Raw genomic sequence first — 12,977 nt, forward strand, 5'->3', positions numbered from 1 at the left:
TGTTAGACTTGACATCTCACAATTAAGTCACAAGTACATATACATATATGTACAACAAATTCCAGGTTACCATGTTAACCCTGAGACATACCCACAGAAAAGAAAATGAAAGTACCCTGACACTGATCTTGGGGGAAAGCACCTTCTAAGACAAACATACTTAGTGAGGTTTTGTTGCTTGTAGCCAGTGCTCACCAAATGCTTGAAGGAATAGTGGATAGTATGAAGCACGATTTCCTTTCTATGGAGATAAGTGTTTCCATGGTAAGATCAGAAATGTGAAGATAGTATAGTTACTTTTTCAGAGGCCCGCTGCTATATGGACAACTACTTCAGTACCACTTACTGAACTGGAGAAAACATTCTTCTCAGCATTCTTTTTAGACGAGATGGAAAGGAATTTAAAACTACTGGCCCAATTATTTCATTGAATCCATTTATTTCTAAGTTTTGTTACATTGTTTTTTTTCCCAGGAAACTGTCTATATAATCCAAATTTTCAACTTCTATGCAAAAAGTTCTTTACAGTGGTTTCTTATTTTATTCTCTATCCTTAGTTGCTATATATATATACACATAGTATATATTATTCCTAATATTGCCATTTATGTCTCTCCTTCTCTTTTTGCTGTTGGATCAATCAGGTCATAGAGGAGAGCTTTTGTTTTGCTGATCTGCTCTATTGCAATTCCTACCTATGTATGATAATTTTAATAAAAATTCTATACATACTTGAAAAAAATGCAAATTTTTGAACTGCTAGAAGCAGGGTTTTTTCCTTTGTCCATTAGACCAAGTCTAACTGTGTTGTTTAAATATCCCATAACCTTACTAAATTATCTGCCTTATCTGTCAATTACTGAGGTGGTCTGTTTATATTTCCCACTATAATTAGGGATTTTAAACATTTGACATGTAATGCCGACAAATACAAGGTACACATCAATTTAGAATTGTTTTTTCTTGTAGGCGATTTACTTCTTTTGTCATTATGGGATAACTTTTATTCCTGATGTTTCCTACCTCAGATTCTATGACATGTGATTAACACAGCTACATCAGTCTTGTTTGGCTAATAGTTACCTGACATATATCATCCTATCCTTTTACTTTCAACTCTTCCTGGCTTTGGAGTTTTAAGCTTTTTGAAAATAGCATTATTGGCAAATTCTGTATCTTTATCCAATCTCAGAATCTCTTTTAACTGGCAAGTATAGTTCACTTAACATTTGTTTTAATTACTGGTTTATTTATTTCTGCCATTTTATTAGAACTGTGCTATTTGCCATAGTTTCTATTTACATTTTTCCTATCTCAATTTGTACTGGTTTAAAATTAAGACATCCTATTTCTGTTCTGCAGTGATTACCCTGAATCTTTTGATCAAAACATAGCTTGACTTACAAGTCTATTGGTCATCAATTTATTTACCTTCACCTCAGTCTTCATAATTTTTTGATTTGGAAAGTTTTTATCTTATATTATTGCTGTCTGGTATTTTTGCTTTACCTTTTTAGTACCTCTACTCAAGCTAGGCATTTTATTTTTTTATACAGTCAAGGCTTATTTTGTTTTACTGTTGCTTAAACCTACTTACTTCTGTATTCAATTTCCTTCTTTCTGAACTACAGCCTTTAGAGCTGCACTGGTAAAAATAAATTAACTAAAATAAATTAAGAACTTATAGTTAAAAACAGAGTTGTACTAGGCACATTTCACGGGTTCAACAGCTACCATACCGTACTGCTTTGGAAGCACATAAGACAAAGGTCTGCGGGAGTTAACTTCTGTTTTTGTTGAAAAATTTCTTAGTTTGCTCTCTTGAATTACTAAATAGATGGTTGTTTTTTCCTCAGTACTCTGAAAATAAAATTCCTTTGTCTTCTAAACTCAGTAGCTGAAATTAAATATGCTGTCAGTCTAACTGATGCTCTTCCTAAATAATAAATCTCAAGCAGCTTTGGCTGCTTACGTCTTTGCCTTTGATCCAGGTCTGTATTTATTTTGCCATGTGTCCAAGTCTGTATTTATTTCTATTTATTCTGCTTGGGGCCTTATTTTTTTGCCTAAATCCAAGACTTATGTCTTTCATGGATTCTGGAAAATTCTCAGTTATAATCTCAAATATTCCCTCTAAAAAAAAAAAAAGTTCCCCCTTCACATATTTTATCATTCTGAAATTCTTCTCTGTCATATGTTAAACTTTCTAAGACTTTCCAACCCTTTGTTCTCTGTTAAATTTTTCATTTTTTCCCTTTCTGGACTGCATCCTGGATAATTTCCTCAGATGTCTCTTCCAGGTACCCAATTCTCTTTTCAGTCTTTATAAATTAACTGTTAAATCAGGTAGAGAGTTTACTTCAACAACTAAAATTTTAATTTCTAGAAAGTTTTACTTAGCTATTTTTCAAATCTACCTGTCACTTTATTTTATAATCTACATCTGATATTCCTATCCATTAAAGTCTCTAACTGATCATATCATTAACCAAATGATAAAATTTGATGATAATGATAAAATTTGATGATATAATTAAAATTTCTGGGAAGGGCTGGCTGTTTGTTTTCCATATGCTTTACTGACTATGAATTATGTCTTTGCATATATTGTGATTTTTGGACCATGAGGCTTACCAGTAAGATCCTGTGGCAGTCTTGATTAAGAATATTCTCTCGAAAAAAGTTCTGCATTTGCTTTTGCCAAGTGTTCTAGAGTATTCAACAGGTGAGAATCAATTTTATGTTAATTTTTTGGCCTGGGTAAGAAATTACACCAAATGAGTATTATAACTTGAACCTCAAATCTGAGATATGAGAGAGGGCTCTGGCTACAATTTTCAGGGGAGAAATCTTCCCTCTAGTTCATAGCACAGATTGAGGTAGATAAGCTTGCCTATCACCTCCCTAGGATGATGGGCTGATATCTTCTTAACTTACTAATATACAACTCATTAAGGGACCTGGATAATAAAGTCTTTAAGATCTTTCAGTGATAAGACCACTTGGTTTAAGTCCAAGATAGAGACACAGTCTATAATATTTTAATTTGTAAGTGCCTGACAAATTACATATATGATGCTTCCTTAAGATAAGCAGGTCAGATCAGTGGTTTAAGTGATTTATCCAAAGTTACAGTTGGGAAAATGGCAAAGCCTAGAATAGAATTCTTTTCTGCAAACTCCACGGCAAAGAGTGTTACCATGGCAAACCCACCCTCAGGGATATCTTCTACAGCCCTTGCATCTAGAAATCATTTGTAAATTTTAAAAAGAAATGATTAAATGAGAGGCATACAAATCTACAGCTGCCCAAGTACGTTTCTGTATGGATCTATGCTTCAGAACTCTGGTGTCCAATATGGTAGTCACTAGTCTCATATGGCTATTTAAATGCAAATTGATTAAATAAACTTTAAAAAATCTGTTTTTTCTTGGCTGTACCAGCCACATTTTAAGTGTTCCACAGTCACATTGGCTGACTGGTGACTGCTATATGGGGCAGTATCGATACAGAGCATTTCCATCATCACAGAGTTCTACAGGCCAGTACTGCTCTAGAAAGTGGACTGATGAAATAAGTTATTTTACTGTTGTAGCAAAGAAGAACGAACATTGGTTTTGAAGCTCAAGAGACCTAGATTTGACTTCTGCCTGTTACTTATAAACTTTGTTGACTCTTGAGCAAGTTTCTTAACTTCTCTGGGACTCTTGTTTCCTCATCTGTAAGTGGGGAATCAGAAATAAAGTGCTGGGAATATCATTTTTGCTTAGTAACTACAGAATCTGCAGTATCCTCAACCCTTATTGGGGTCTTATGGCTGGCAAAAGGTATAAAAATAAACTGCTTCCAAAAGATGCAAGAGAATCACCAAAGCTAAACTTCTAGCAGGTGTAAGCATTTGCTGTGTAAGATTTTACCTTTCTCTTGGGATGGTGGGGTGGGGTGTTAAAGAAAAACTAGGGAATTCCCTGGCAGTCCAGTGGTTAGGACTCTGTGCTCTCACTTCTGTGGGTCTGAATTCCATCCTTGATTGGAGAACTAAGATCCTACAAGCCACTCAGAGCATGCCCCCCTCCCCCTCACCAAAAAAAGTTAGACCTGGAAAAAGTTATAGCTCAATATTCTATCACCTCTAAAAACTGCTTTAAGAGGAAGAGGCTGGATCTGAGGGTGTAGCTGGAATAAAACAGGTCAGGTGTCTTGGTGGTATTTCCCATGAGAAAATGACAGAAGAACAGCTACACAATCATGTATAATTACCTGTATACACATCAGACACTAATTAACTTTTTATTTAAAGAACAAATCCCTAAACAATTCAGTAGCTTGCTGACCTGACAAGACTACTTGATACTTTTAAGACTAGGGAGACAAAACAGACTCAGCAGAGGCTTCAACAGTCTCAAAATCACTTTATGCGGCCCTGTCACTTCTCCCCAGTACAGAAAGGCCTCTAAATACTTTCCCAAGCTCTTCTTCTAGACTATTTCTAATATATCCACAGTATTGTTCTTGACCTTTTCAGGCTTGTCTCTGGCTTAAAAACAAACTGATGTGCTCCTGAATATCTTATTAGCAATACCAGAAACTGTTAGGCCCTTAAGAAATAATTCCATGCCTCAATTAACTGAGAAGCAGAATGATCTGGGTTAAGTGAGTCTTATGTTTAACTAAGGAAACCTTTGTTTCAACCTCTTGTTGAAAATCTTTCTACAATAAAAAGTATTAGTGCACTGTTCCCCTCAAGAATATTCTAATTAACGTAAGAAACACTTCTCATGATTTAAGGTCTTATCATTACAGCAAATCAATCTATGACACTATAGTGTGGTAAAACTTATAGTACTGATCCCAAGTAACACACGAGAAATTTGCTAGATTTTCACAAAATAAAACATTAGCCTTTTTTCTTTACAGTTTGCCTTCATTTCTTCCACACACGGACTATAGAAATATTTCCAGATATTTTAGGCTCCGATTGGTTAAATTTTGGTTAATCAACACAACACTAGAAATCAACTACACTCTGATAAAATTAACTTAAAAACTTTTTGGTTAATCATGGTTCACTTTTATTTGTGTTATCTTGCACTTCAACTTCATAGGTACCTTTACTTGTTCAATACAATTTATTTCAGGCTTATGCTAAATGGTAATTAAGTCCATGGGCCTCTGATAATTTCCCCTACTGACTACTTTACTAATCAAACTTATATTAGAGGCAATAGCTAGATTAAGTTTTCAGGTAATAAAAAGCAGAATTAAACCAATTTTCCTTAAATAAAAAATTGGATCTGTGCTGCTTTGCAGAATTTCCCCTTTAACAGAATGGTCAGCATAAAGAAAACAGCTATTTGAAGTAATTCTTACTGTTAATAATAGTTTAAACAAATCCATCCATTCAAACTAAGAAAGATAATTATCTGGACAAACCATTTACTGAAAAGTCAAGAGACAGATTTTATTTTGCTTAAAAGTGAGCTAGGGAGAAGAATTTGGGGCTTTTAATTTCAACAAAGACTTCTCACTTCGCATTCAGGGAATGAAAAGATGCATACTTTCTAGTAGTTTTTTTTTTTTTAAACATTTTATATTGAAGACATTCCCCCAATCCTAGTTACCTCGCACTCAAGTGAGATTCAAACTTTTATGTTTTAAGTTGGAAGCAAAGCCTCTCCAGCCATCTCCTCAGATGATGGCTGCAGCACAGTCCCCTTACCAGCATTCCTATCAGCAATGCCAGACAAATTGTCTGTCTGCTGTTCCCAAACACTCATACCTCCAATTCCCATGTTGAAATACAAGAACCAGGTGTACTTTTAAGTATTTACTTCTTAAAAAGGCCACTCTGGCTTTGCTGACTACACCCAGCCATTTTTTGGTCTATAAAATGCCTGAAAGGACCTGCACTAGGAAGAAGCAAAAACGGTTCCAGTCCTCTCTCTCCAACCAAGCAGCCGCACTCAGCTCCGAGTCTCAGCTGACTTACTGCCTGTCTACCCTGAAAGTTATTATACTATTGACATTAAAGTACAATAGCTCCTGGCCCAGCACTTGTACCCAACACTCAACTAGATAAATAGACTGAAAAATACCACAATCAGGGCAAAGACACTCCTTTCTTTGTGCACAGAATATCAGTATCTGTCTTTAAGTTCTTTTGCTCAGTGGCATGGGCAGCCAATAACACATATTACAACAAAAACAAAGGCTGAAATTTATTTTCATAGAACAAATAGTAGGAGTATAATGTAATACAATTATATAGAATAATATAGTTAACTACTACTAAAATAATAAGTCACTGTATACAAAAAAAGTGTTTCAATTTTAGAAGCTCAATTCAAAAGCTCTGATCTTAGCAAGAGACTCACTTATAACCACAAGAGTATAGACCATAGTTTTTATTGTATTCTGAATTTCCAAGAATACTGTGCTGACAGAAACTAAAGTCCCTCAATTAAGTGGCAAACACATGAACTATAATTAACAGACAGATACTCACAACTTGCATTTCTATACAGAAGAAATGGTTCATGGAGCTGAAATTCCAAATCTTTATTCACTGGTTCAACTAGATTGTGCATATTCAGTCGATTCACAATGGTGAAACCATGGTAAGGTGAAGCTGACCTTAGATTTAATAGAAGAAAAAAAAAACAGTAGTCATTAAATTTGCTGAAATATTATATACTCTTTAGTTCCATTTTAAAGAATGAATGGAATATTGCATTATACAATATTATTAGCACTTAAAACCATAAACAAAAAATTTAAGTCAGATCATACCCCCACTCCCCCCCAGGAGCTTTCAAGGACTGTCCCTCAGAATAAAGGCCAAGGTCCTAAGTAAGGCCATCCACCCAAGGCCTTAAGTGATATGTGCCCCCTTGACTTCAACTCCTGTGCCTCTCCCCTGTTCTTCCTGCTCCAGCCACACTGGACTCCTTACCATTCTTCCTATAGGTATGTTTCTACCTAAAGACCTCTGTCTGGGCTACTTGCTCCAAATCTAGCTATCTCATTTTCCGCAAGCCTCCGTTCAAACGTCCCATTCTCAGTGAGGCCTACCACAGAACTACCCTTTCCAATGCTCCCAAGCTCAATACCTCTAACCCTTCTCTCTTTTTCCATACCACTTTTTTTTGTATTTATCATCCTTCTCCACTAAACTGTACCATGCAAATAGGATTCTTATTTTTTTCAGATAAGTACCAAGAGAGCCATATAGTAGATATTTAGTGAATATATGCTCAATAAAAATATCATTTATTTTAAATATAGTACAGGACTGGTTACAATAATTATTGCCCACCATCACAATGATTTTGCTTATATCAAACGGGAGAACTATTGAAAGACTTGAGCTAGTAAGAAAATGTTTTGAATCCTACAAGAAGAAATATCTTTGGTTCCCATGTCAGGGTGATTCAGCACACAATCCTTTAGGAACTTCTCACTTGTATACGACACATTTCTCTGTGTACATGGGAGAGGTTTTAGAATTCTATTCTACAGATTAGGAAACAAGCTTAGGATGATTCAGGCCTGCACCCAAAGTCACACAAATAAAAACCAGGACTCAGCTTTTAGGTTTTCTGATTCCAAATCCAGGCTTCTTCTATGCTAAGGTCTCTCCAAAGGGACATTCTGACATCTGGTATATATTTATCCATTTCATCCATAACATGTTCTCAGATTTCCGAAATAGTCTCTCTGGCCTCCTTTTATTGGAATCAATACAAGTAGAAGCTTCCATAAATTTCATTGAATCAAGTCAGTCACTAAATTTCATTTTCTGTAATTGGTGAATCCACACTGTTACAATAAGGCCAGGAAAGTGCTTCCCAAGTACCGAGGTTCTAATAACAGTTGAAGAGCTTCTAGAGATTTATACTGGTAATGAATACTACCACGTTAAGGGTAAAGGTCTTTTTTTTTTTTAAAGGAGAAAGATGAGTAACAGGGAACAAAATGTCAAAAAGAAAGAGTAACATTAAAGCACTTAAAAGGAAGAAAAAAATCAGTGTTTTTTAGACAAGATCTCAAAGGTGCACAACACAATTTAGAAGAATATTTGACAAATTCTTGTTGCAATCCATAAATAATTTACCACATACACACACACACACACACACACACACGAAAAAAACCAGGTATCAGTAATCCCACTGAGTTTCCTAAGCTTTAGAAACCAAGAGAAGGCATCTATCCCAATCAGAGCAAGGGTTAAGAGGGATCCAGGAAAACAAGAAACTCCAATGACTAACATACCCTGTCAATTGCCTTTAGGCCAAGAAAGTTGCCAAACAAAACCAAACCTGCAATTCACAAACCAATCATGTTTAAGACAATTAATTCTCAGAAAAGCTGCAAGTTAAAAATGTGCAGTTATGAGTAATCCAGACTTTCTAAAGGACTCTCGAACTACAAATACATATTACTAGACATTGTACACAACTCAAAACTTTTGGGTAGTTGGAATGGGTAAAGAACCAGAGTCTTAGAAGATAACCTTTTTGTTCAGTAATCACAGAATAGTTAGTCCCTGTATTATATTTTTCTCAGTTACATATCTCTGTTTTCCTAATATGGGGGGAAGGAGAAAGGCATCTGTTTAGATTCATTCATTACTACAAAATGTTTTTTATTTTGCTAGGTTCCTAAATAAGTTCTGTTTGATTCTGAATCACAGGAACTGTCAAAGAAGGGACATTACTTGGTTAAGATTTCACAGCAAGGGATGGGTGAATACTTGGAAGGGTTAAGCAGGAAGGTTCCAAAGACAAATTACAATAGGCCTGAATCACTCTATATGACATTGTTCACCATCAAATTTTAAAAAAATAGTTTTTTTTAAAGCTTACCTTCGATATACAAATAAGGTCCCTTCTATATCGGTCTTCTCCTGTAACAGATAATGAGTCAATTAGCTTTTTTCCCCATAATCTAACCCCAAGTTGTCCCAATGGAGAAGTGCTTCATGTTTAAGATCAACTTATTTATTTTAAAATTAATTATTCTCAAATTAATTAATTAATTTTAAAATTAATTACTCTCCACAAACTACTGTTACCAGTTTTTTTTGTATCTTTTCTAGTCTACTGATGCATGTTAACTGATATGCAATGTTATCCAGCAACATGCCTGCATCTATAGTAACTTTCCTTTTCTTTTTTAAAATTTAAAAGGAGGAAAAAATCTAGAATTAGCTTTCATTTTTTAAAACTAAAATGTTTTAGCCAAATATCTTAATTTTAAAGCCAAAGTCTGTACACAGTCATTACTTCACCTTTTAAGTTTATCAAAGTTAGTAGGAGGAAAAAAAAAGAAATTTTATCTTACAGGACACTGTTTCATCACTTGGGAGATTTTTGCATATTTTCATGAGTTGCAAATTTTGTGGTTAGTTAAGAGCTACTGTCAAACACAATTAGTTTGTTATTCTTAGACCTTTGTTGAATAATCATGAATACTGAAATTATACTTAGTATAATTTTTAGAGCTCTTACAAATAATTTAAAACTTTTTTTTTAGCTTAAAGTAAACATTTTGATTAAAAAAGTACAATTCATCATCTTTCATTTGCTGTGACAAGTGTATTTAGGTTTTAAACAGTTACAATGTTTTAAAAAAAAAGAAAAAAAATTAGTCTACAGTTCACAGTCCAGATAGGATCTAGTTTAATACAATCAGCAAACTATTAGCAAACTTAAATGTTAGTCATATAGAATTGAATTTGGTGGGATGAAAAAAAGAACTTTAAAAGATATTTACCATCTTGATTTCTAACTTAAACATCATCATGGAATTTTTCCTTACGTATTTCTTGCCTTTCAAACTTTAATATAAGAAATTGGTAATCAACTGCTTCACAATGAAAGAAAATTTACCCAAATAAACAATTATGTAAAGTTACAAATCACTGCCATGATATAAATGAATAATGGCAGCTTAGTTTTCAGTTCAGGTTATTTCAGTTTGTATTTTGTATTTAAAGAAGAATGGCACAATTAAAATTCCAAAATATTGGAAGTCTGTGACAAACTAGAAATAATAGCTTGTCAGTAATAAGCCCATGCTCCAAATATTCACCATTTGTCTGCAATCCACATTCCAAAAATTTTTATGTACAGCAAGAAAAGAAAAATGGTCCAAAACAATTTAAACTAAAGCAATATCTAATAAAACAGTCACACTTAAAAAAAAAAATCTATAATTTTGTTCTGTGTGGCTTGCCATACCTCCTTCTATTCCAGGAGGTGGAGGAAAGCAGATACAAAGTGAAGGAAAGCAGATACAAAGTATAACAAGATGACTTTGAAAACTCTCCACATCTGATTTAACTGTTTATAAATGCGAAATGATTTTTCACAAAATTAATGATTAAATGTAACCCATGTATCTGCATTATGTTGTAAAGGATATATTATAATAATCTTTCCGTTTGTTAGTACAAGGACTTCAATCCTTATTGAAACGTGAACGTGAATCATTTATTAATTCAATCCAACAGACATTTACAGATTACTTTCTAAATAAAGCCTATATAACTAAATGAGTCAATCAATTAGATTCATATTTTTAAGGGAAATGATGTTACGTTTATTTATGTATATTTTATTTAGCCACTTGCGTGGCTTGTTAGATCTTAGTTCCCTGACCAAGGATCGAACTCTTGCCCCCTGCAGTAGAAGCGGGGAGTCCTAACCACTGGACCGCCAGGGAAGTCTCGAAATTCTGTCATGTAAACAACCGAAGCTTCAAACCAGCTAACAAATCAGTAAACTAACTGAATGTAACTTTTTGCAACCTATCTCGTGCAAAAAAATGCAAAAAGTACTTAGTTTGATGAGAGCATTCGGAGGTGACATCACCAGCAGCATAGATGAAACAAACACGGGGTCTCTTATCCAAAGGTTTCAAGGTAACGAAATTAACATGCAAGCCCTTTTCCTAAGTGTCTCGAAATCTTTTCCAAACTCTGGAAACAGTGTAGTTTGATAAATGCGGGACTTATCCCCACCCTCTCGCCTTTCCAAGAACTGAAACTAATTGGATTTCAAGCTTTAAATCCTAATAACCTCTGCGAAAGGGGTTCTGATTTATCTATCTGTTGGGGGGAGAGGAGTGTTTACTTTATAGATTATGTATATATAATTTATCTAACAACTCTCAACGCTTCAGACAATCTTAGAGGTATCTTTCTGACTCCATCGGTCTCGTATCCTCCAACACACCTGCAAAGAAGGGAGGTCGCCCACATCCTCGAAATGGACCCCTGGGGACTGATCCTTCTTCAACCCTCCCCCCTATCAGCTTTCCCCCCGGATGTCTGGACCTACTTCCCTCTCTCCTCTCACCCAATCCCCAGCGGCGCCGACACCTCTCAGGCGCCGGCCAGGCTCTCCTCCAGTCGCTGGCCTTGCCTCCGCCACTCTGGCCTCCCGCATCGCCCCCTACCCAGGTCGGTCGGCGCGGCCCCTTTAAGAGGAGGCGGCCGGGAGAGCGACTTCAGCGGCCTAGCTGCACTCACCCACTGGTTGGCCTTGGGGCAGAAGGTGTACAGTGCGACCTGGCCCGTGAGGTCTGCGATGCTGGTGATGTAGGGGTCGTGTTGCTTCAGGGCCGCTAGGCTCATCTCTTGCCCAGCTCGACTCAGCGACTCCATCTTGAATTCCGGAGCCGAGCCCCTCTGGCGGGGGCGGAGTCGAGGACAGGAAGGTGCCATGGATGCAAAGTTCCCCCAGCTGCGTCAGCACCTTCAATTTCCGCCTCTCCACCGGGCCTCGCGGCGAGGTGGTACGGCAGCTATTATGCTCCGCTAAACCCATGCCCGGGGAGCCGGGTTCCGGGGTCGTCAGGTCCCAGTGGACTGACGGTTCGAGGTTGTGTCCGCCGCCGCGTGGCGGAGCAGAAAGGCCTGGGCGCAGGTTCTTCTTTTCCGCGGGCTGAAAGGTATCGGCGCTCGGATCAAGGCCGCTCTGGAGCTTTCTCACTGTTCCTGCCGGATTAGTTTCCCGCGGCCGCAGACTGGAAACCTAGCTGCGTCAAGGCAGGGCTTCACGGGCGATTTAGAAAACAGAAAAGCGGGGAGAAATGGGGGGGGGGGGGACCCCGGAAAGTACCCTAGATCGCAGATCTATTAGTGTTTTTATAAAGGAAGTTTTTGAAAAAGCCAAACTAGCCCGTCTGTAACTACACAGAAATGTCTTTTATTGTCAACTTATTTCCTTCCTCTGAATCCCACGAAAATCTTTATCCAGTTTTGGAAAGAACCCGTGAAAACTTTGCCGTGCATCGTTTAAAGCTTCAAAACTGTAACTCATCCTTTTAGCAAACATCTGCTTAATATTTTAAGGCATTTTTAAAGAGCCAGTTACTAGTTAAAGAGTAAAAGCGTGGAAGATAAAGGGAGCTCTGCCCCTCCCCCGCCCCTTCCCCCGACTTGTTAAAAAAAGAAAAAACCTTTTCTTATACTTAAAAGATAACCGAAAAAAAAAAAAGAAAGATAACCGAGAGGTGTCTGTGGCTGCTCAGTGGTTGACTCCACCCTTCCAGCGCACCGGGTGTAGGTTGAATTTTTTTTGACTAAAAAAACGTGTAATAGTTGTATTGTTTATGATTTTACATCCCGAGGTCATTATCGGAAAGATACTTCATGTTTTACATTCTTGGCAGAATCACGTTACATGTACAAATGCAGACAAGGAAACATATTCATTTACTGTTTCTTTAGCAAGTATTTTTGTTAGTTGCTCAGCCCTGTCCGACTTTTGGCAATCCCATGGACTGTAGCCCACCAGGCTCCTCTGTCCATGGCGTTCTCCAGGCAAGAATACTAGAGTGGATTGCCATTCCCTTCTCCATCAGTTCAGTTCAGTCCCTCAGTCGTGTCTGACTCTGCGACACTGTGAACCGCAGCAGGCCAGGCCTTCCTGTCCATCATCAACTCCTGGAGATTACCCAAACGCTTG

General features: G+C 36.9%; 1 protein-coding gene across 2 annotated transcripts in view; it reads right to left on the minus strand.

The window, feature by feature from the left end:
• Positions 1–11,753, minus strand: part of DCP1A (decapping mRNA 1A) — a 42,537-nt gene extending 30,784 nt beyond the window's left edge. Inside the window, exons 1-3 of one of the 2 annotated variants that reach the window (XM_043442446.1) lie at positions 11,537–11,753; positions 8,868–8,908; positions 6,506–6,633 (exon numbers count right to left, since the gene is read on the minus strand). In XM_043442446.1, the coding sequence (XP_043298381.1) occupies positions 6,506–6,633; positions 8,868–8,908; positions 11,537–11,731 (364 nt within the window). In that variant the 5' untranslated portion in view covers positions 11,732–11,753. The remainder of the gene's footprint in view (positions 1–6,505; positions 6,634–8,867; positions 8,909–11,536) is intronic. The other variant, XM_043442447.1, reaches the window with a different exon arrangement.
• Positions 11,754–12,977: the final 1,224 nt, after the last annotated feature.

This window comes from Cervus canadensis, chromosome 22 (assembly GCF_019320065.1).
Source record: "Cervus canadensis isolate Bull #8, Minnesota chromosome 22, ASM1932006v1, whole genome shotgun sequence".
NCBI lineage: Eukaryota > Metazoa > Chordata > Mammalia > Artiodactyla > Cervidae > Cervus > Cervus canadensis.